We start from the raw sequence: 22747 nt of genomic DNA, 5'->3' as shown, positions 1-22747 counted from the left end.
TTGATTTTTAGCAGCAAATGGATGGACAAATAAGTTATAGTATGTATACATTCAACAGACTACTACTTGGCAATAAAAAGGAATGAATTGAGACACAAAACAATATGGATGTATCTCAAAATGATTTTAAATGAAAGTGGACAGATAAAAACAATATAAAATGCCAGAAATAGAAATATAAAAGCAATATAAAATGCTGTAGTAACAAAAAGCAGATCAATGGATACCTGCTGGAGGTGGAGGGCAGAAAAAAGGAAGAGAAAACAGAAGATGAAAGGTTTGAGGGTGATGGAGGGGTTCACTGTCATGATTGTGGTAATGGCGTCAATGTATACACAGGTCAAAATGTACAAATCTGTACACTTTAAACATATGCAATTTATTATCTCAATTACACCCTTATACAGCTTTAAAATATGTGTATCTATTTAAAATTCACAAGAACAATTTCTCAAATAATTTTGGACATATGACTACACTGAAGTTAGTTATTCCCCTAAAAATCTTTGTGCTAAGAAATATGTCACTTAAAAGAAAAACAGGTGCATCTCCTCACCTCGTTAACACTGGCATCGGACACCATGCCTTGAGAGGACTGTACCCACAGCAGGATTAATGCATCACAAAGTTCAAAGAAAGCAGCAAGATTGACCACAATTTCATGGGGCAGGCTGTGATAGCTCTCTGGATCTTAGAGTTGGTATAAATAAGAACATGTGATCAGTTTTAATTCTGTGGACATTTTCAAAGTTAACAGCAGTCTAGAAATTAATATTATCCTCAGCACAAAGGTCAAGGTCAAAGTTGAAAGCAAATCTTTGCCTAATATTATTAAGTTAGCAAGTTAGGCATGTATACATAGAGATGTTCATGTCTCAATTAAAAAAAAAAAAGCATCTGTTTAAATACAAAACAAATTCTACGATATTACATATATGACCAGATGGATAGATAACAGGAAGATATGAGAAGATATAAACGAATCTCTACTATTAACAGTAGCTCCTGCAAGAGTAAACTTTTTTTGTTTTTATGCTTCTACAGTTTGAATATTTTCCAAGAAATACCAATATCTTTTCAATTTAAAAAAAAAGAAAGGAAAGAGGAAGAAAAGAACCCATAACCAAATGCTTATGAGCTCACACTTCTGAGCCGAGAGACCAGGTCTCAAGCTCTGGCTCTGCTACTTGCTAGAGATGTGACCCAGAGCATCTCTGTGCCTCCCTTTCCTCACTCATAAGACCCACCTCATGGTGGTCAAAAAATAAATAAATAAATGAGATTGAGGACATGTAAAAAAGCACTTAGTCAAAAATACTGAGTAAAGGAAGATGTCAAAATCAGGCCACCAAATCAAAGGGAATCAGCAGCATGGCAGCACCTGAGGAAACTCTCACCGTCAGGAACATCATGCAGCTAGATGTGTAACTGAAGGAGGTAAAAGCAACATCCTTACCTTTATGGAATTCAAAGGACATTCTCAAAACACTGTTTCTTAACTTTTTGCCACCAACAGAAACCAAATTTGCTTCAGTAAAAATCCGTTTTTCCCGGTCAAAATATATGATGGTCCTGAAATGAGATTCCACAATTAACAAATAGTGATCAGTTCATAATACTTATCACAGCCTCTACCTGCTGAATCCTAAGAACCCTTGGAACGAACATCATTCCCCTCAGGCCTCTGCAAATTCTGGATGAGAGAGACGGGCAGTGACAGAGATGACAACCAGGCTGACGGGGAGGAAGACAGAGGGCGAGGGAAGCTGCCCGGCCCACTGCGCTGCTCTGCCACGATCTGACAAACCACGCTGTGGACTCTCGACGCTGGCCATCACGGGGAAGCCCTGGCAGCTCAGTGGCTGGGACCCGGCGCTTTCACTGCTATGGCCCAGGTTCAGTCCCTGGTCAGGGAACTAAGACTTCAAAAGCCTCTCAGTGCAGCAACCCCCCACCCCAAAAACCCCAAACCAGCCATCATACAATTAATCTGCCATGTTAGAAGTTACCCGGGCAGGAGGATGAGGGAGCTGCTGGGGGGAAGGGCCAAGGGGTCCTCTGAGGTGTTACTGCATATCAATTACAGGAGTGAGTTCACTTTGTGAAAATTCATCAAGACGATATATACTCATCATTAGTGGCACTTTTCTGTAATGCATGTTGTACCTCAGTTTCAAAATTACTTCTCTAAATCTCTTACACTGATGGACAATTAAAAAGTATTACTGGTCATTAAACAGTGAGGGATGACTTAAAAAACAATTATGTAAATTTATACTATATGTGACTATGTATGTAGACCTCACCCTTTGATGGGACAGACGGCTGAGGAAAGAACTTGTGAAAATGCAGGGAGCTATTGGGAATCACACAGAAAACAGTGGAAACAGAGCTATCCTGTGATAAAAGATTAACCATGAAACAAATCCCACTACTGATACTTCTCAGTGGATGTATTAATAAGCACCCTGTTAAATTATTAAGAATCTGCCAATTCAAAGGCACTAGGACATCAGGGTCAGAATGACTTTTCGCTGTGCATAGAGCTTGAAGGAGAGGTGGTAACAAAGGCAATCACGTCAGACGCTCAGCACTCCTCAGATTCAGAAAATTAGATACACATAAACTATACCTTAGGCGATATGGGTTCGATCCCTGAGTTGGGAAGATCCCCTGGAAAAAGAAATTGCAACCCACTCCAGTATTCTTGCCCAGGAAAATTACAGGGACAGAGGAGCCTGGCGGGCTACAGTCCACGGGGTCACAAAAGAGTCAGGCATAACTTAGCCATTAGACAACATTTGTGAAGTCACAGGGTACAGTGAGGCAAACAGGCCCACAACAGCAGGCTTCACCTACTTGTTTGCAACAGACTCTAAAAGGGCAAAGAGCTGTTCAGGCTGGTCTGTCTGTGGGTCAAAGTCCATCACATTTCGGATGATGTCCACAGCCTGCATGTTCCATCGAGGATCCAGAGGGATCACAGATTCATCTGGTTTAAGGAACAAAAGAAAAAGTACAATTCTGGAGTTAAACTCCCTGTCTGGCAAATTTCACTGTTTTACTTTGATCACATAGAGTCTTGCTGGGGAAGAGAAACGGAAATGATTCAATCCGTGACAGTTCCAAAACCAATGCATTCACCTCCCATTAATGGTTGGAAAAGAATTCATGGACTCAATTATCCAATCTTTTGCCATTAACCACAAGAAAACTAACTTCCATGGCAGAAAATGAATGAACACACCTCAGTAATTTGCCTTTAACAAGAAAAACAACTCAAGATTATTTTGCTTCAAACCCACTTCCGTATAATCACAGGGTTCGCTGCTGCCGCTTCTGCTCCTTTGGCTCAAGCTTGGTATCAAGCTCTCTCTGCACAGCAGCAGCCATCAGACTCTGACCTGGTCCGGAGGTGGGGATCCCAGTGCAGGAGGTAAGAGAAAACCATGGGAATGTTAGTTTGAGGGTGGCTGGGTGGCTCACTGGAGTACCTCACGCTCTGAAGGCATCCAGAACACAGGAGGCTAACCAATGCCCACTGTGAACAGCAAGGTCCAGCGGGGGGGACCCGTATCCCCAAATCTAGCAAGGCTACATGAGCCAGAGCGACTCAGATGAAAAGGAGAAAGGAAGAGGAGCCAATCAGTGGGCAAGCAAAGGCTGCCTTGAAGGGAATCTACCACTCTACTCTAGAACTATGTTCTCAAAGACCAAAGTTCTTTCATGAATGGAAAGTCATAATTCAGTTCAGCCACAGTATGACCCTGACATCAGTTTTCTCCGTCATTTGACTTCTGCCCAACCATCTACCCCATTACCTTTAGTGTACACGAGGTAGTCATACGTACACATAAAATTATAATTATATAAACATCAGGCTTAGCACAAAAGCATCATGCACACTTTTCCTAAACCAAATTGGGTAATAGCATGTTTTGATCAATGCCAGACGAAAATTGAGAAATTCTGAATACCTCATTTAATTAGGTAGCTTGGATGGCTATTTCTTTTATCACTGTGGTTTTGTTTCATAACTTTGAATGTAAGACTTCATAACTTCATCATTAAGGTTTTCTGTTTAAGACACTGAACGTGTGCTATCTTACCTTCGTCTCAAAAGAGATCACGGTTTAAAGCCCTTTCTTCTAACAGTACTAACACATCACAGACTATTGCAAGTTGAACGGGCCCCGGAAGAATGAATTTGATTCCCATATTTTTCAAACAAAGGCAGCTGAGCACAAATGAGGGACCCAGAAGCAACAAGCCAGTTTGTGGCCAGGCTGGGACCGGAGCCCAGATTCCCAGCTCCCATGTTCCTCCCACCGCATTGGGTGTCATCATCCTTTTTCAGAAACTGAAGAATCAATACACAGTTTTGAAAAGCAGCAGCAGAATATGCATCTGGATACTCTGAGTTTTCTTTTTAAAACTGTTACAAGGGGGAGCTCTGACAGATCTTTTCTCCATGAACTCAATGGACAAGAGTGCTGAGAGCTAGAAATCAAGGCAGGTGCAGTACCTGTTGCATTTGGTTGTAATATTTTGATGACATCACTGACCCCGGACGAGAGAGAATTTGAGTAAAAATTCCTGAGAGCTGCAGCACTGGCTTCCAAATGAATCTGTATGGACTCTGTGGAGGAAGGAGCAGCAGATGTTAGCTATCACCTAAAGCAGTGCCGTCCCCTCGAGCTTTCTGTTCCGCAGCTGCCACAGTGGCCACGTCGCAGGTCATGTTTCAGGAGCTACCTGTGTCTAGCAGCCATCACACAGGACAAAGCAGATGAGAATACGTATCCAATTTCCTTCTACACATATTTAGACATCACATGTTCCACCCAATAATATACACATATACTGGCTTATCTATAAATTCTCCTAGGGTAGAAACACTCATATAAACTCAATTACGTTAGTCAACAAGTTATACCCTCAAATTCTGGTACGTTAAAACCTTTAAAGCTACTTGGAATGAAAAATGTACAAAGAAATTAAGAATGATCATTTAGACCACTGGAACGAAAGTAAGATTAGAATCTTACGTACTTTTATGGGAAGTAAATTTACCAAAAGCAACCCTTTTCCAGAAGGAATGCATGTGCAACAGAGTAAGTACAGGGGAAAAAAAAACCCAGGATGTTCAGAAAGTTAAAAGTAACATAACACAGTACATTTTCCTTCTGGATTTGATAGAAGATTGGACAGATCCTGAAATGCTGAGGTTTACATGGGGAAAAGTTTCTCTTGGGGAACAACTAGGGTAGACGTGTACCTTAATGTTTTAACAGTTAAATAAACAATAATGCTAAGTCATAAACATCCTGCTAGGAGCGTCCCCAGATGTAATTTTAACTGTGTAGTTGAAGAGAAAAGCAACTGCTGAGTTATGAAAGCAGGGTATGCATACATAAATTCCCTCATTAGACAAATCAAGCTTCTTTACTCACCAAGCCCCTGTGGCATATTCTTGGCTAAATGATAAAGCCATTTAACTCTGAGCATCCAGTCTTGATTGGTTGCTCTTTCTATGAGCAATTTAACAGCCACAGCCAGAGTATCTGGTTCATCAATCCAATAAGTATCCACTTCAACTGAAGTGAACTTTAAGTTCTCCGGGTGGGAGGACTGCATAATTTTCTCTAAGTCTGGCAAAGTAAGAGGCTGAATTCTGAAATTTATTACAATAGACAAAGTTAGTATTAGGGTTAAATCTTCATTTCATATTTCAAAGAACCAAGACAAATAACTTTATAATTAATCCATCAAAGAGTTAACAGGGAATATATAAGTTCCCTCCAAAGAGGGAAAATCAAAACATGTACCTATAATAAATAATAAATAGGGAGCAATATCACAACAATGAAACTATGTGGAAAGTGATCACGTAACATTCTGGTCAAACATATTCGGTAGTGACCACGACCATCTAAAAAAAGAGAGAGAGAAAGAGAGGGAAGGAGGAAAGCAGGAAGGAAGGGAGGGAGGAAAAGTTGAGACAGAGACACACAAGCTCAAGGCTCCGCTAACCTTGCCCAGTTGCTTGTTTTCATGCTCAGTCTGTTGAGACAATACGCCAAGATCTGCCCGTCGCCTCGGACTTTAGAGAGGTGAGAGTCTTCTGTAGTGAAGAGCACTGAGGGCAGAGAATCTGGCCACAGCCCCAAGGCGAGAAGGGAGCTGCCCCAGGCTTCCTGTGCTTGCAGCGAAGAAACATGTTTCTCTAGGAGAGCCTGCGCAAGCTGGTGGGAGACAGAAACACACGGTGTACGGTCCCCAAGACAAAGGGCTCTTATGGAAGACTAGTGGAGTAACAGCAGGCTTCTAGGTCAACAGTCAGGACACACTCCTCAATACCCAACATGACAAAATTTCACTTTTTCTGCTGAGAGGCAAGTTTCAAGGCATATTTAATCACATTTATGCTATTTTCCAAAAAAGTGCCTGGATACCAGATCTCTGCTCCAGCATAACTGCAGGCGAGCTCTCTAAGGCCCTTCAAGTTGCTGCCGGCAGAGCACCCTCCCACCTCCTGCAGACGGCTGTGTCAGACACCTCACAGTACCTGCTGGTTTGCCGGGGAAGCCTGGGAGCGGACATACGCTTCCCAGCACGCTTTAGAAAACGCGCTGCCTAGGCTCAGGCCTCGCTGCAGATACTGCACGATGAGTGCGGCTGTCTGAAGGAGGTTCGACACTGAGGATGCTGGAGAGGCTGTAAAGAAGACGACAGTGCCATCGTGAGCAACAGATTCTGCAGAATCTCCAGAGAAGACGGACACATCTCATCTTCACGTCACGCTTCCACCCGGGCCCTATCTCAGAAAGCCTTCCGAGTGGACTCCGGGGGGCTCAACGGCACTCAGTGGACCTGCGAGAACATCCACTCACATTCGTTCCCGGCAAGCCTGCCTCCCCAGCTCCCCCTCCGGGAGCAGCACCTTGTGGGGAAGTGACCAGATGACTTAGACGTGACAGAGCCTGGCCACATGCACCCTCGGCCTCAAGCTGATACCCTGAAGGGGACAAATGAGCGTGGCAGCAGAAAGCCCCGCGGGCTCTGAAACCCAACTCAGCTGTCACTGTCAACTGCGTGGCTTTCCCGAGTCACTCAGCCTCTCTCATCTGTAAGATGGAAATGTACCTTGCAGAACTAATGTGAGGATTAAATAAGCAGCCACCACTGCACCTAACACAGAGTGGTTTACTCAACAAATAACATTTCATTATTTTTCATTGTTATTATTACTGCCCTTTCTTGTACCTTTGGACATTTAGAAGAAGTAATACCTGTCTGTTTTAACAATTCCAAGTTCCCTCTTTATTCAACCTTCAAGAGATTCAATGATGACTGTGAAGGATTTTCAGGACAACCTTCACCAATCTCAGTGCCAAAAGGAATATTCTTCCGAGTGTGGGCCTCTGACCGCATGCCTCAGAATTCCCTGGGAAGCTTCCTGACATGCTGACTCCTGTGGCTCACTCAGACCAGCTGAACCAATCTCTTGGTGGGCAGGGGCAGGAGGAGAGTAGCCAGTACATCTATATTAGTAACAGGCTTTCTAGGTCATTTCCATCTCTATGTATACTAAATGCAAGAACTCCCAGACGAGCAGTCAAGTGGAATGGCATGAATTTCCAGAGGAATAAAACCCTGCAGAGGCCTGGAAGTCAAGCACCTTACCTACAACAGCGCTTCGGGTCTCTGTGTGCAAAGCCAAAAGGGTGTCACACACGCTGTCCCCCACCAACCCGAGGCTGTGCAGCAGGACTTTCAGATCTAGGGCATCTGGGACGCTCCCGTCCCCGTCTCCTGAAATGTAGATTTCAAGTCCACGATTCCTCATAGCTCGGGATATTTCTCCATGAACAGGATCCATTGAGAGAAAAAGTCTAGTAGAACAAGCAATTCAAAGAGGGGGAAAAAGACGTCAAAATCTCAGTGCAACCAACAGTGTGGCTCTGCAGCACCTGGCTAGGGCAAAGCACGTGTGGCTCGTCCTCAGGAGCTGGACGCCGACGGCCCAGCTCACAGATGCTGTCTGCGTCTGCCTTCTATCCTCTAGCTCCGGGCGCATCCATAAAAAGCAAGGCAGTTTCGCTTTCTAAGGAACTAAGGATTGTGTGTCCACCTTGAGTACTGAGGGCTGTAAAATTCTTACTCTCAGATATTCCCCAAATCAGCCAGTGCTAATTCATCATTCTAACACATCTACAGAGAAACAAAAAAGAGGAGTGTGTTCTCCAGAAACACTTAGCTGCATAGTAGCCGGCGTCCACCAGCTTCTGCATCGAGCCGCCTGGCGGCTCACCCTCACCCCAGCACTCAACGGCGGGTTCCTGCTGACCCTCCTCGCGCCAAACCTGCTCCGTGGCCAGTCTCCCCCTTGCTCAATGAACAGCTCTCCACTCACCTCAGTACTCAAGCCACAGCCTTAAGTGCTCTCACTGCTTCCTCCTTTTCTTAACCCACAAGCCCGTCAGCAAGTCCCACTGATCTGACTGCCTGAGTGTAAGCCATTGTTTTTTGCATGAACTACTGCAAAAGGCTTTTAATGGGTCTCCCTGCTTCCACCCTTCACCACCAACCCTAGGCAGGGACCTCATCTTTCTGCTGACTGAGCGTACAAACACAATTTGTAAGGAGGCCCTAATGAATGGCCACCTCTGATATCCAGGTTGAGACTTTGAGGCAGGAATACCTGAAATTGGGATGTGGTGTTACGGTGGGAGTGGATCCGTCGATCATTCCTCTCTCGCTGACAGTGAGGACACCTCCAGGTTCCAACAGAGCATTCAGACGATCCAGCACCGATGGGCTGCAGAGAGAGAACGCAAACGGTGGACAGGCGCGGGTGCCAGGCTGACCGCTGCCCTTGCTCGGGCCTCCTGCTCCTCCTGACCCACCCCCACCCCCGGACAGAATGAAGATCTCTTAGCTGATCAATACCGGAGAAGGAAATGGCAACCGACTCCAGTGTTCGTGCCTGGAGAATCCCAGGGACGGGGGAGCCTGGTGGGCTGCCCTCTATGGGGTCGCACAGAGTCGGACACGACTGAAGCGACTGAGCAGCAGCAGCAATTGATCAATACCCCTTTTCACTCCCTGAAGGCACACAGCCTAGCGAGTCATAAACGTAACTGGATTTTAATTGAGGACATTCTGAAAATGCTCAGAACGTAGAGAAGCCCGGATCTGACCCGTACTGCGCTCACTGCGTAGGCACACACAGTAGATTCACGCTCGTCCTTCTCCTGACTTTAGAATCAAGTGGTGCACTCGGAATGCAGTTACTAAATGTCTGCTCTGCTTATTAGATCCTCCAGTATAAACATCTGTACTTCAGAATGACCCTAAAGAGGAAGCTTTCTGAGGTTAAATGAAAACATGTAACTCAAAGCAAGTTTTGGTTGGAAAAAAATAATCCAATTTTGTTAGCCTTCAGTTCAGCTTAAAAGTATCTGCTAGAACGAAAATCTTGCAGCTAATGAGCAACTACCATGTCCACCACAAGGGGAAGTCTGCAGAATGGAGCAGAGGATGTGCTACCAGTTAAGGAAACAGTGGATTAAAAACGTAGAGCCTCCACCTGGGGTTCTACTTTGACAAGCATATCCCAAGCTTCAGTCAGACCCACTCATGATTGAACAGAAGGTCCTTACTTGCAGAAGTTAACGTTGTCCATCAAAAGCCAATCTCCAGACTTCAGGGCCTGAACCAACATGCTGTCAACCCATTCGAACGTGCCATGGCTGCGGCCACTGGCTGACTGCATAAGCTTCACCCCAAAGCTTCGGAACTCCTCCACGAGTTTGGCAAACTCTGAAATGTCACAGTCACAGAACTTAATTTCATACTGGGGCAATCAAAAACAAACAAAATAAAAAACTAAGAGCTTATTAAAAGAAGGCTGGAAATGTATGGCTCAGTTCTTTAAAGTTTCATAAAAAGGTGAACAAAAGAATTTTTGTTTTTGTTTGAACAAGTAAGAAAATTAGGTTTGGGGACAGAAAATACTTCTTAAGGGCTTTCTGAATGAATGGCTAGATAAGAGTTGACTCAAAGGTGATGGAGAAGGTAAATAATATTTACCTGTCTTAATTTCTCAAATGGCAGAAGGATAAAGCCTCCTGCTTATTATTGCATTTATACCATATGAAAGTGCTATAAGTTTGCACAATGTAATTCATGTTATCACACCAGGCTTCCTTTATAATGACCACATCATATATAGTAACAACTGGTATTTATTTATTTATAAACCCTACAGTTTATATAGCCCTTTCCTGGAAATTTTTCAACTGGTCTTCCTTATTAGAAATTGATTCTAATCCTTTTTCGTATGACAAGATAATATATTTCTGCTTCTAGCCATGAAGGATTAACAAGGTTTAGACTTAAGCTCACAGTCTTAAGAAACCGGGTAAACTATATGAATCACAACTGCTTTCAGACACGGAAAACCGACAGCACGGAGCTGGGACCCCAAAGGGAAGGAGGCCCTGGGACTGACGGGCTTTCAGCCTGAAAGGCATTTCTAGATTGCAAAGCAGGAAGAGGAGACTCAAGCAGATCCTGAGACTTACTGACGTGAGGACACAAACTGAGATTCAGGGAGATGGAGGCAGCCTGAATGAGAGGCAGCATGCTCAAAAAGCAGAAGTTATTCAAAGAAAGGGCTCCATAAACCCAGAAAGAGGTCCCTGGGCCTTTGGCTCAATAATAATGTCCATGTGCAAGGGAAGGCTGAAATTCCACGTGTAAAAATTCCAAGGAAAGAATATTGCTGGGGAGCGGTGAACTGAACGACTCCCTGAGCTCACACAGGGCTGAATAACGCTCCAGCCCCCACCAACCAGAGCGAAGAGACCCCATGGAACACACAGGGCCTTCAGAAGAGATTACACTGGGCCAGGCCTCAAGAAGGGGGTCAATCTGATTTAGCACCACACAGGCTAGGAGTTTAGGGACTTCCTAGGTGGCGCTAGTGATAAAGAACACGCCTGCATGTAAGAGATGCAGGTTCGATCCCTGGGTGGGGAAGATCCCCTGGGGAAGGAAATGGCGACCCACTCCAGTATCCTTGCCTGGAGAATCCCATGGACAGAGGAGCCTGGTGGGCTGCAGTCCACAGGGTCGCAGAGTCGGACACGACCTAGCTAAGTTGACTCTTCTTAACACAAAGAGTCGACAGGGACTTAGCATGTAAAGGATACTCTGGCCCTGATCTTAAACAGCCTAATAGCAAGCCTGAAAAGATAAAAATGATCCAAAAGCAACTGAACAGCCTTACCCGCCGCTCAAAGAAACCCTGAGAACACCAAAAGACAGCACTCAGCAACTTGACTAAGTGTCCAGAATCTAACAGACATGACTAGACATATTTTCTGGCTTTTTAAAGTCACCAAGTGCTGCATTCTGATGTTAATAGAGCCATTATAAAATATTCAATATATATAAAGATTTTAAGGTAAAATATAAAACACCTAGAATATATTTTAAAAGTCATACACGTTTATCACAGAAATATTAAAATATAAATAGTTAAAAAAAGAAGCTATTTTCAATAAAAAACAAACAAGTTTTACAGCCAGCCTTTTAGACTCTATTGATATCCCTAAGAAATTACTATGAAAATAAATCCTAAATAAAAAGCAGTATTGAGAATGGGCTGTGAGAACTTACCCTAGATATTTAAATTTTAACTGACTTACGAAAGAAACATATACACACCAGATTTCAGGTTTTGAAGTCAGAGAGGCTTGGAACCAAAACCGAGTTCCAACGCATCATAACAAGAAGACAGTGGGCAGGCTAACCACTCTGAGCATTCATTTCCCCATGTCTAACAAGGAGTTGCCTGTCCTTCTAATGTGGTGTTGTGAGGGTTAAAAGTAAATATATTTTATGTAGTGTCCAACACTTGATAGGAATTCAATGGTGAGTTTACAATTCCTAACAGTTAAAAAACATAAAAGTCACATGGGGGTGGGTTTAGTCACTCAGTCGTATCCGACCCTTGCGACCTGTAGACTGTGTCCTGTCAGGCTCCTCTGTGCATGAGACTTTGCAGGCGGGAATACCGGCGTGGCTGCCACTTCCTGCCCCAATCTAGAGACTGAACCCTGGCCTCCTGCACTGCAGGCAGACTCTTACTGACTGGGCTACCAGGGAAGCTACAAAACAGTGATATATGATTTCTTAAACATATCTAATGATTAATTTGAATGAATGAGTAAAGAATTTCAAATTCAAATGGTGAGGCTGAAGGGAACATGACAGATCAAATCAGTAATGAAACCACTGTCCTAACTAAGAAAGTAAAGGATTTGACCCACATCATGGATACAATGTTGACACAGCTAGAAGAGGGGGGTCATTTCTTCATCCCTAGGGAATCCACTATTCCTAGGGAATAACTAAGGATTCCTTAGGAATAACGAGCAGGTTTTGGAAATAAATGATGGCAATCTTAGTGACAGGCTTCAACTCAATCACTCCTCCCCATCAGCCAAAAAGCTGCACTACAAGATGAGAGCTGAATGCTTCCAGATCAGCTGAGGAACTTCTTCCACCTTCTATACAAAATGAATAAACACATCCAAGCTATTAATTTAGACTTCTATTCTTCATTTTAAAAATATTAATAATTTCTCAAAAAATTGAGTAAGTTTAAAAAACAGGCTAACAAAAAACAAAGCCAGATTTACATGCAAGTCACTACAGCTGATTACTCACAAAATAAGTCAAACTCAGTAATCCATTTTTTTCCTTTGCTTAGGATCACCAATTCTGAATAGTTTACATCAGCTTCACTTTACTTTCTAGGAAACTTTCTATTTCCAAACCTTGACTGTTAATAATCTAATCATCAAATTCATTTTAAAAGTCACGGGCACTGCATGTACAAACGTAATACCTGTGGGTGGACATTCTATGGTAATGCCAAGTGACTGACAAACACAGCCAGAGACATACCTGCCTTGGAGTAGGAGTTGATTTTGTTGTTGAGTCTCTGCATAAGCAGTAACACCGCTTCCAGCTTGTTGACAATCTCCATCGTGACACCTTTACCACCTTCCCCAAGACACTTGGGCTTATACGTCAGAAGGAAATGACTCCAGGCTCGCAGCACTACTTCTGCATCGTCGGCGCTGACAAGGAGGCTGTCTCTTACCAGGGCCCTGACTGCGCCCTCCACCTTCTCAAGGAGCTGCCTCCACGGCCGGGTAAGATCAACCTGCAATTTCCAGAGCCCGTGAACCCAGCAGGGCCAACGGCCACTGCTACGGCAGCAACCCCCACACAGAAGACCGCACCGCTCACTGCCCTGCCTGAAAACACGGGGCGGATCAGTTACCTGCTCAAACCCGCCCAGGAGCTCCGTGGTGTCCATCGCGCTGTTCACGGCCATGATCTTCAAAGTGTGACCAGTCAGTTGTGCCAGGAGCTGAACCAAGCTGGTCTTGCCCACTGAGGCTGGCCCCACGAGGATGACCATCCAGCTCATCTGTACACACTTCATGACCGACTCCAGTGACTGCAAAGACTGGTGCAGGAGCGACAGGGGCCGGCAGGGCGGTGGAGGGACGTAGCTGCCGCGGGAAAGGACTGAGTAGCCGAGCTGGAAGAGACGGCCCGCGCGGTGTCACAGGTGTGCCTGGGGAGGGGGCCGGGGTACCGGCCCCCAAGGATGTCACAGGTGTGTCCGAGGAGGGGGCCGGGGCCAGGGAGGGCTGGGGATGCCCGGGGAGGGGGCCGGGGCCGGGGGGGGCTGGGGAAGAGCACCCGCCTCCTTGCCTCACCTGGACGTCACAGGGCGTGACGTGCAACAGCCTGGTTCCCGTGTACGGGCTGGAGTTTGAATCAAACACGTCCTTGAACACAGCGATGACCTAGAGGAAGAGGATGAAAAAAACAAAATGCAAATCATTACATCAAACTCTCGGCCAAACCTTCTAGAATGAACACTAGTAAATATGAACAGCAATATGAAAATCACCATATTATGACTTATTACACTTTTGAATTTTCCTATTAAAAAGGGATTGCATTTATTTAATTCTTCAGAAGGAAAACAAATGGAAGCTCAAGAAAAGAGCAATAATCTCAAATTATGAGATTCCAGAGAGAATATACCATAAATTAAAACAGAGCCATGGAAACTACGGCAGATCTCAAGATAAAAAATTAATTTGCTTTCATCGTTCAAGATACCATCTAAAGAAGGTAGAAGAGAGAAGCATGAACTTTATGAAGAACAATGACCATCATTTCCTGATACCTGCCATGTGCCAAACATTATATTAGGTGCTTTAATAGATTATTTCTGATCCAAATACCCTCACAAAATATTTCTATTTCCATTTTATGGATATGGCTATGGCTATGATATTCACACAAGTTATGTGATTTGCTCATGGATGGTACCTGAATTTAAATCTAAGCCTGTCTGACTAGAAAAGCACTGTTATCCTTCTAAATATTTATGCAGGAAAGCATTATTTCTGTATTGACATTTATTTGTCCCTTCCTTAGCAGTAATACTGTTAAAAACTTTTTGCTAATAGTATTCTTTCTTGCATTTCTTTCAAAAATCTAAGAGGAGCCGGGGTGGGGGAAAGATGAGGATATATAAAAATCACTAACTTAGCCCACGGCAGCAGCAAAGATTCTGCCACCCAAAATACTTAGACAAGTAGTGCACTCAAACGAAGCAGCAATGTACTAATCAATGTAACCTGGGGTGAAAATTAAAACAACAAGGACACAGACATGATGAGTGTCAAACGCTAAGAGCCCAAAAGCAGCACAGAAGAAAACGCTCCCTCCTGGGTCTGGGTGATTTTTGACCTTACATTCCACTCTAAATCATACCACCTCCTCTCTCGGATGCTATACCGGAGTTAAAACTACAAATTACTTTTGCAACCTTTCTCCTTCTACCATTATTTTTCTCAACTTTTCTTTTCCTCTCAGGAAACGTCTGGCCAACTAAAACCGAACTGAAGGAGTGGTGGAACCCTCCCACGCTCGACAGTAACTCAGCACCTGACCAACATCAATCACCCAACACTGGCCAGTCAGGCCACAGTCAACATACTGGACTAAGCTGACAAAGAAATGAAAATACCAACTGATGATAGGTGAATTATATAAAGTTTTATTAATTAAAAAAAAAATGAACTGCATATTCTGTCCTAGTATAAAGACTCAAAGCCACTCGCATGTAACACAGGAGTAATCGATGCTGGGCTGGATTCTGGATACCACATAAACAAGGATCTGTGCTCTCAGCAGCACAATCAAAGGGTCTGACAGCCACATCTTCACATTTGTTTCTAACTCACATGAATTTGTAAACTACTTTGTTTGTAAGCAACTGTGATACAGTAGAAGAAACAGCAAGCAAAGTGGAAAGGCCTGGGCTGGAGAGCTGGCTCTGCCACGCAAAACACGGAGACTCCATGACCAAGCCTTGGATCCTTGCCCGTGAGAGGTCATGACAGCGCCCCCCAACTGCAGCTGGTGTGACATTTTCCGTAAACTGCATTTTAAACACCACAAAGCAAAATGCATCCATGATTACAGTTTACTAAGCGAGGAATTCTGGTGTTATTTTCTACTTAAGAAGGGTTATTTTTCACTTTCATTTAGATACGGAATATCCTCCCTTTTATCTATTTATACTTTCTTGATTAAGTATCTTGCAATTTGACATTTATTTAAAGGTAGAAAACCCTCCTCTTCTACTTGTTATCACCTCTCTCCTCCTCTTTCTCATCTTTGTGCCTGGAACCAAGGTGATGAAGACCAAGTCTTTATTATTGCAGGGTGATACTGTTTAAGAAGGTAAGCGATCCTGGCAATGTAAATAGGTAAGCAAACTGTGTCCTCTAGAGTACACTACACTATGAGACTCTGAGACAGATTAAGTTTTTGTTTCTGCCCTTAATTTCTAGATTTCCAAGCAGCATTACTGAGTCTGGTTGATGAAGCACAGCCTTTCTCTCCCTCAGGGAGAAATCAAAGAAATACAAAGAGCAAGCATGAAACTCACCTTTTCTTTATCTTCCTTGGTTCTCATTCTCTCACCATAGACCAAAAACACATGCTGACCAGGATCGTAACACCCGGGGGACTGGTCAACTAGCATCAACTGACACCAGCGGAAAAGGTCCCGGAGGTTGAATTCCCAGGGTCCTCCTACTTGCCCCCATTTCTTCTCAACGGTCACTTCATGATCAATCTGAAAAGACAACACGCTTACTGGGAAACACATCCCACTGCTCGGGGCTGCGTTAAGTACTATCAGCAGAGTACCAGTGCACACACAATCCGAAACAGATTAACAGGCTGGATTCAGACGTCTCCTCCCAACTCAGACTTCTCAATGCCGGGAATACCCTGTAAGCATTATAAAAACGACACATGCAACAGGCCTGAATTACTGTAACTCTCAAATCAGTAGCTTGCCTTCCACTAGAAACTTTCAGAGTCCTATATGATTTATCTCAGTTGCACAGACTGGTAATGAGATAGTATTCCATAATGAGAAAACGATGATTCAAGTCAGTCAGAAAAGTAAAGAACAATTAATGTGCATAAGTACTTACTTGGTTGTTGAAAGCAACCATTTTTTTAACAATATTTTTGTCAATGGCTGGAAACAGAGCACTGGCAATGAACTCCATGTCTATCACTGTAAGCGGATCCACAAAGACCTAGAAACCCAAAGATCACACGAAAAAAACGCCATCATTTCTCTCTACCAAACACGACTGCCATGACTTATTCTCAGGCTATGTAATCATATAAAATCTTTCAAATACAGAGCAGAAGGTTTCTTGTTACCTTCATTCTAATGGTTTAGAGAAAGATACCTGCAATTAGTATTTTAAAAATATTTGTAATTTTAATCTCCTATTAATGTAAAATTCTCTCAAATATCTGGATGGTAAGTATACAAGTATTTATTTTTAAGTTTGATCAACTTCTCAACAGTTTTGAAAATTTTCATACAAACTTCTTAAAAGATACTTAGTAAAGTCTTAATTACCAAGAAAGGAACATTAAAGAAAGCTAACATCTAGAGGCACTTCCAAGCCACTACTTTGAAAAAAGATGTTAAAAGAAATAAGTGTGTGTGTACACACACACACTGCTGCGGCAATAAAAAAAGATACAACTATTCATGGGGTTTGACTCTGGTATGGGGAATACTGGATTTTTTATTCTTCATGGTAGTTTTTGTACTTTTCTGAGATTAATGCACTATTTTCATTATAAAATAGTTTTTTAATGTTCTAACAGACACTTAAAAAGATTGGCCTTAATCCTTGAGCACAGTAATAGAATCCTCAAGATGGCGGTGATCTTACTTTCCTCCAACTGATAACATACCAGGTCCTCTTAAACTTAAGATAAAGGGTTCGGAGAGAAAAGTGACAGGAATCAGCCACATTAACAGCCATCACACCCAGACATGAAACTGAGAAGTGGACTACTATACCGAGCCTGGCTCATCCTCCGAGTCACGGCTACTATCACCCCTGGGCCCACCTTTGGATTTGGGGCAACAGTACCTCTTACCTGAGTGAACCTATTCAGGAAAGACCTGGGCAAGCCCTTCCTCCCGCCTCCTTGTCTGAAAGGGTTCTGGCAGCCAAAAATCTTGGTCTTCTCATGCTGCACTTGAAAGCTCATTCCTAACTCAGGAACATAGATTTCCCCTCGGTGGTCAAAACAAGCATTCAGTCCTTCCAAGACTGACTGAGAAGCCAGGTTCAGCTATTTGGAGAAAAAAGTGCATACTTATTTTATATGCTATTCAGCTATAACAAAAAACACAGGAATAACACACATGAAAAGAAGTCTTATCTTCAACAGGGAGGGGACAGAGTTCAAACAACATTGTAACACTGTGTTTGTTAAGCTGAAATGACATGTATTCAGTCTACTATTAATATTTCATCTATATGCTAAGAGAAATCTGGGGTGTATAAAATAGCAATAATTTTTAAGTAACCTGAATAGTCAGACTAAATTCTTTAAAAGCAGTTAAATTAGCCTCAAAAACTAGGCTGAATCTGTTACCTGCTCCTATATTGGCCTGCTTTATAAATTACAGCTGATCAGTATAAAGATAGCTGATGCTTAAATATCTGGGATTTTTTTTAAAAGAAGTAAGCTAGCTCTTTACATACTTAAATAAGTAAACATCCTTTCTCGATCAAGTAAATCTGAATAAAATCTCCAAATGGTTTTCAAAGTCATGATATAAAGCACATAATGTGGATCTAATGATGCCAACAGTTTTGTCAATAACAAGTATGAGGATCTGTGTGTGTCCCAGAAATGAGAAGAGCTAAAAGGAGCTAAACTCAGCATCTTTAGACGCTGAGCTAGCGCTCAGGGATGTGAAGTACTGGTGGTTTTCAGACAACATGGAAAACCTCAACTGTGAAATGTGAATCAATAAAATGCAAACGGTCCCAAACCAGATGACATCAGAACTCCAAGAGCCACACTGACACAGCACTCAGAGCACTTGCTCTGCTACACACCCCTCACGGGTCAAGTTCGAAAAGCTGCTCTTAGGTAACGGCGTCAAGGCCAGGCGGCCTGGCAGCCCTACATGCATTTCCACAAAACATGATTCTGGCCAGCAGTCTCAAGCTTTGAAACTAGGCATTCTTTTTTTTTTTCCCCCAGTTAATGATTATCCTATCACATATCTTTCACCAAAAAATTGGCAGGGGTGGTGGGGGGGTAGGGGGAATGGTGGGGAGACGAACAAAATCTGTCCCTCTCTTTAATCTCTTCTCAAGACGAGCAGGAAGCAGCTCAGCGGAAAAGGAAGCCCATGGCAGTCCTGTCACTGCAGACTCAACGGGGTTGGAATCTAGGGGACCTGTTGGGGCCGGTGTCAGAGGTGATCCGCGGCACTTTCATCACTTACTATCATTTAACCTGCACCATACTTGCTCGCCCTTTCCTGAACACACCAAACTCACTCAGTTCTTTGGGCCACAATCTTAAATTTTTATTGTGTGCATCACATCTCCATTATCTCTCTAGCTGCCTATCAGTTAGAGACCCAGCACTTACCATGTGTCATGATGTGCTCTGTTTTCTGGCCACTCATCTACCCCCGACCTGCACGTATTACACTGACTGCATTCTCACCAGATCTCTGTGGTTCTTCCTACTATAACCTTCCCCCACCTTTCGGCTGAAGTGAATTGGTCGGCACTATTTGTAAATTGTGTTATCTCTGACAATAAATAGAGGCTCAGCAAGCCTACCAAAGACTAGAGAATAAAACTGGTGAAGAGGCACTGTCTTACTGAAGGCTAGTTCACAAAAGTAGCAGAGTTTGTAGGGGAGATGCAGAGGGGCTTCTGTGTGCTTTCTGACACTGACTTTCCTCACTCGTAAAAGAAACCACAGAGGAGTCTTTTCACTGGAGAATTTGTCTTTACCTAGCCAACAACATGATCTGGTGCAAAATGGCCTCAAGTTACGCAAACTCTGCCCCTCTCCTCACATGTCTCAACCTATCTGGTGGCCTGATGGGCTGTCCTCTCACCTCATCCAACACAACCCAATGGCCTGCCTTCAGGGCTGCCAGCAAGGGGCCGTCACGCCAGGCAAACTCTCCTCCCTTGCCACCCTCAACAGGCAGATCAGCTCCAAACAGGTCTGTGATGTCCTATGAGAAGAAAAAGAAGCGAGGGAAAGCCAATATTATATAAAAAATGAACTAGATCCCAAGACCCCAAATCTAAAATGATACCTAGGCCTCATGCCACTTCTTATTCTTATACCCCAAAGAGAACTAATCAATTTCACAACCAGGAGCCTAGGAGCATGTTCTCATCACCGTACTCTAAGGATCTATCAGCTAGAGTCCTGGGTAACAGTTTTCAACTTTCACCGTTCTTGAAAACAAACTGGTGAGCTTAAAAAACACCAAAACAATGCCCAGGCCCTGCTCCCAGACCCCATCCCAGAAGATTCTAATTTGTCATCTCTGTCTCCTAGCTTCATAAGATTGTTTAAAGGTCATTTTATCTGTAATTAACTTCTTTAGAAAGGACAAACAGGTTATATTACAATAAACACCAAAGCGGGTGATTCTACCTCAAAAGAGAGTAAAGCATCTAGAGAGACCAACATTACAGGTGTCGTCTAATAATGAGCACGGAGGGAGAATCAGGTTTGTAGATCATGCTGCTGCAATCTTCATCACCATGAAACATTTGGGGCTCTGATGACATCATAATTGTTTCTGACTAGGAAACACTATAACGGATAAAGACGTTACTCCCTACACTTATCCCCGTCAGCTGTAGCAGGATGAAGCTTACCGTCTGCTCTGACAAGTTGATTCGGACAAGCGTGTTGCCTGAAGCCCTGGCTAAGGCCCCCACCAAGCTCGTCTTGCCCACACCGGGGGAGCCCTCTAATAGGATGGGTTTGTTCAGTTTTGTAGCTCTTAAGAGCCTCTGGGCATTCATGGCTGTGGTGCCCGCACTGAGCACATAGTCGGCGATACTGTTCCTATGCAAGACAGGGCCTGAAGAGGAGAAAAGTCACTTATAAGCTGGACATCACACCAAATCATACATACGTATCAACTGGAGATTAGAAAAATCCAGCAAGGAGACTGTCAGTCAATGAAGGACCATATGTGGTGAAATGCTTAACCTTATTTCAGTATATTCCCTTGCTTCCGGGTTCATAAAGTGCTTTCCAACATCAACCAGCAGCATACTCTTTTCATCTGTGAGGACCACACTTCTGTGCATACACAGGTCGGAACTGCAAGCATGCATCTTTGCATATTTCCTTCCACAACCTATACGTGGAATCACTCCTCCGTGTGCTTGTACAATCTACCCTGTACTTGTATTTTCCTAAAACTCAAGCAGAAGCTAGGCAAACAGGCCAGATGGTTCCAAATAAACAATTTCATTCAAGGTTTTAAGCCACCATAACTCAGGATGCAGCTTGGAGCTGAAGTGCAGGACTAATGCCAGTCTCATAGGGCTTAATATTTATACGCTATGTCTTCTGGAAGAAGTTTCAGACTGGGACGTCAGTTTGGAGTGGAGCTAGAAAAGCATTTATCTTCTCAGCTATGAAAGCAGAAGCTAAGACTACCCAAGACCTGGCACCCAGGCCACAGGCACTCAGCTCCTGCAAGAGAGCGCTGAGTCCCACCGTGAAGGCTCGGGGGGGATCTAACGGTCACAGCACAGCGGCCACAGCAGAGATGAAGACAGCACCACTGACGAGGAAGAGGGAGAGGGGCGATGTTCCGTTCAGCCAGGAGGCTGGGCTGGTTTAGTCCGTCACGGAACCCCCGCGACTCTGTGTATTCCTGGAGCCCAACAATTATTAACACAGAAAGGAAGGAGGAACAAGAAATAAATGACTCTTCTAGAGAAGCAATAATCCGAAAAGTCATGAGTACCCCAGAAAGATATCTAATATAACTACTTCATTTAAATATTTGACAGAGGCAACCTAATAAGAGCAAGGATTAAAACTTAAATCCACTTGCATTTCCCACTTAACCACTCATTTACTCATCCATCTCTCATTTTCTGAATGTCTGTGACTATTAGGCTACATGACAGATGCCAGGGACAGGAAGATGAGTGACATGACGCCTGCCCTCAAGGGTACACAAAACTGTTTCCGTAAAAGGAGATAAGGTTCTCTGGCTGAAACATTACGGGCTGAATCACCACTTTAGGAAAGGTCTTATTTTGAGCACTAACACAAGAATAAGTGTATTTTATGGGACAATTTATTCATATATCAAAGACTATATTATCTCCTATTTCGGCATGCCAGTTATATATATTTTAACCACTTACACAATGATAATTACACCAAGTCAGATTCTAACTCAGTTTTCTAGTTCCAAAGTAATCATGAGTATGATACACTAAAAGTGAAAGTCACAATAAAGGTCAACTATCTAGAACCACAAGAGAATCATTTATTTAAGATCATTCTTACCCCTTGGTATAAAAAATGGGTGAATTCCCCAAAGGTTATCCATCGCAGTGAATTCTTTGACTTGGAGTCTGTCGTAAATCTTCAATTCGTTTTTCTGACTTTCTGTAAGTCGGCCTATCTTGGAAAGTCTCTGGATTAGGAATTTCAGACATTCTCTGCGAGCCAAGAGAGCTGTACCAAACCCAGAGGAAGTTGCCCCTAGAAGAAAGAGGATCATCCATCAGATGACATCCGGGTGCCACGTTTTCCAACCGCGCAGCAGGAGCCCTAGGAGAGCTGCCACAGCCGCTGTAAGCAGCCGTAAGAAGGGCGACTCCCCGCTCCCCCAGCCGCCAGATTATCAGTTCAACAGCGGCTTATTCAGCAAGCACTCCAGTAATGCCACGATAAATCAGCCTGCAGAAAACCACCACCAGTGTGGTACTACGTTTAGTCACGTGGGCTTGTATTTCTAAGTTCCATGGCTGAAAAAAAACTTAAATATTATATTTAATAAATTGCAGTAAACTTTAAGCTACAGGATTCCAGCTGATTAACTCTACATGACTGTGTTAAGAAATACCATGTTAAATTCTTCAAGAGCATTACCAGCAGTCTTCTATCAGAATCACTATTTCGTGCTTACTAAACTCCTGGTCTGTAAAGAGTGAAAAGTTTTCCCCACTCTTTCATAACAATCGCCTCTCAAAAAGAGTAAAATGAGAATCAC

General features: G+C 43.5%; 1 protein-coding gene across 3 annotated transcripts in view; it reads right to left on the bottom strand.

The window, feature by feature from the left end:
* Positions 1–22747, bottom strand: part of MDN1 (midasin AAA ATPase 1) — a 138603-nt gene that overhangs the window by 53248 nt on the left and 62608 nt on the right. For all 3 annotated transcript variants that reach the window (XM_065911703.1, XM_065911704.1, XM_065911705.1), the window contains 19 exons: positions 22039–22236; positions 20376–20584; positions 19595–19717; positions 17596–17793; positions 16620–16727; positions 16064–16252; positions 13809–13898; positions 13364–13627; positions 12982–13243; positions 9666–9825; positions 8705–8821; positions 7687–7895; positions 6569–6717; positions 6034–6245; positions 5454–5674; positions 4526–4639; positions 2860–2992; positions 1457–1572; positions 557–690 (listed from right to left, as the gene is read on the bottom strand). In XM_065911703.1, coding sequence (XP_065767775.1) covers positions 557–690; positions 1457–1572; positions 2860–2992; positions 4526–4639; positions 5454–5674; positions 6034–6245; positions 6569–6717; positions 7687–7895; positions 8705–8821; positions 9666–9825; positions 12982–13243; positions 13364–13627; positions 13809–13898; positions 16064–16252; positions 16620–16727; positions 17596–17793; positions 19595–19717; positions 20376–20584; positions 22039–22236 — 3206 coding nt within the window. The remainder of the gene's footprint in view (positions 1–556; positions 691–1456; positions 1573–2859; positions 2993–4525; positions 4640–5453; positions 5675–6033; positions 6246–6568; positions 6718–7686; positions 7896–8704; positions 8822–9665; positions 9826–12981; positions 13244–13363; positions 13628–13808; positions 13899–16063; positions 16253–16619; positions 16728–17595; positions 17794–19594; positions 19718–20375; positions 20585–22038; positions 22237–22747) is intronic.

This window comes from Muntiacus reevesi, chromosome 19 (assembly GCF_963930625.1).
Source record: "Muntiacus reevesi chromosome 19, mMunRee1.1, whole genome shotgun sequence".
NCBI lineage: Eukaryota > Metazoa > Chordata > Mammalia > Artiodactyla > Cervidae > Muntiacus > Muntiacus reevesi.
Note: the sequence above shows the minus strand (reverse complement) of the source record. Positions and strands in the feature narration are given on the sequence as shown.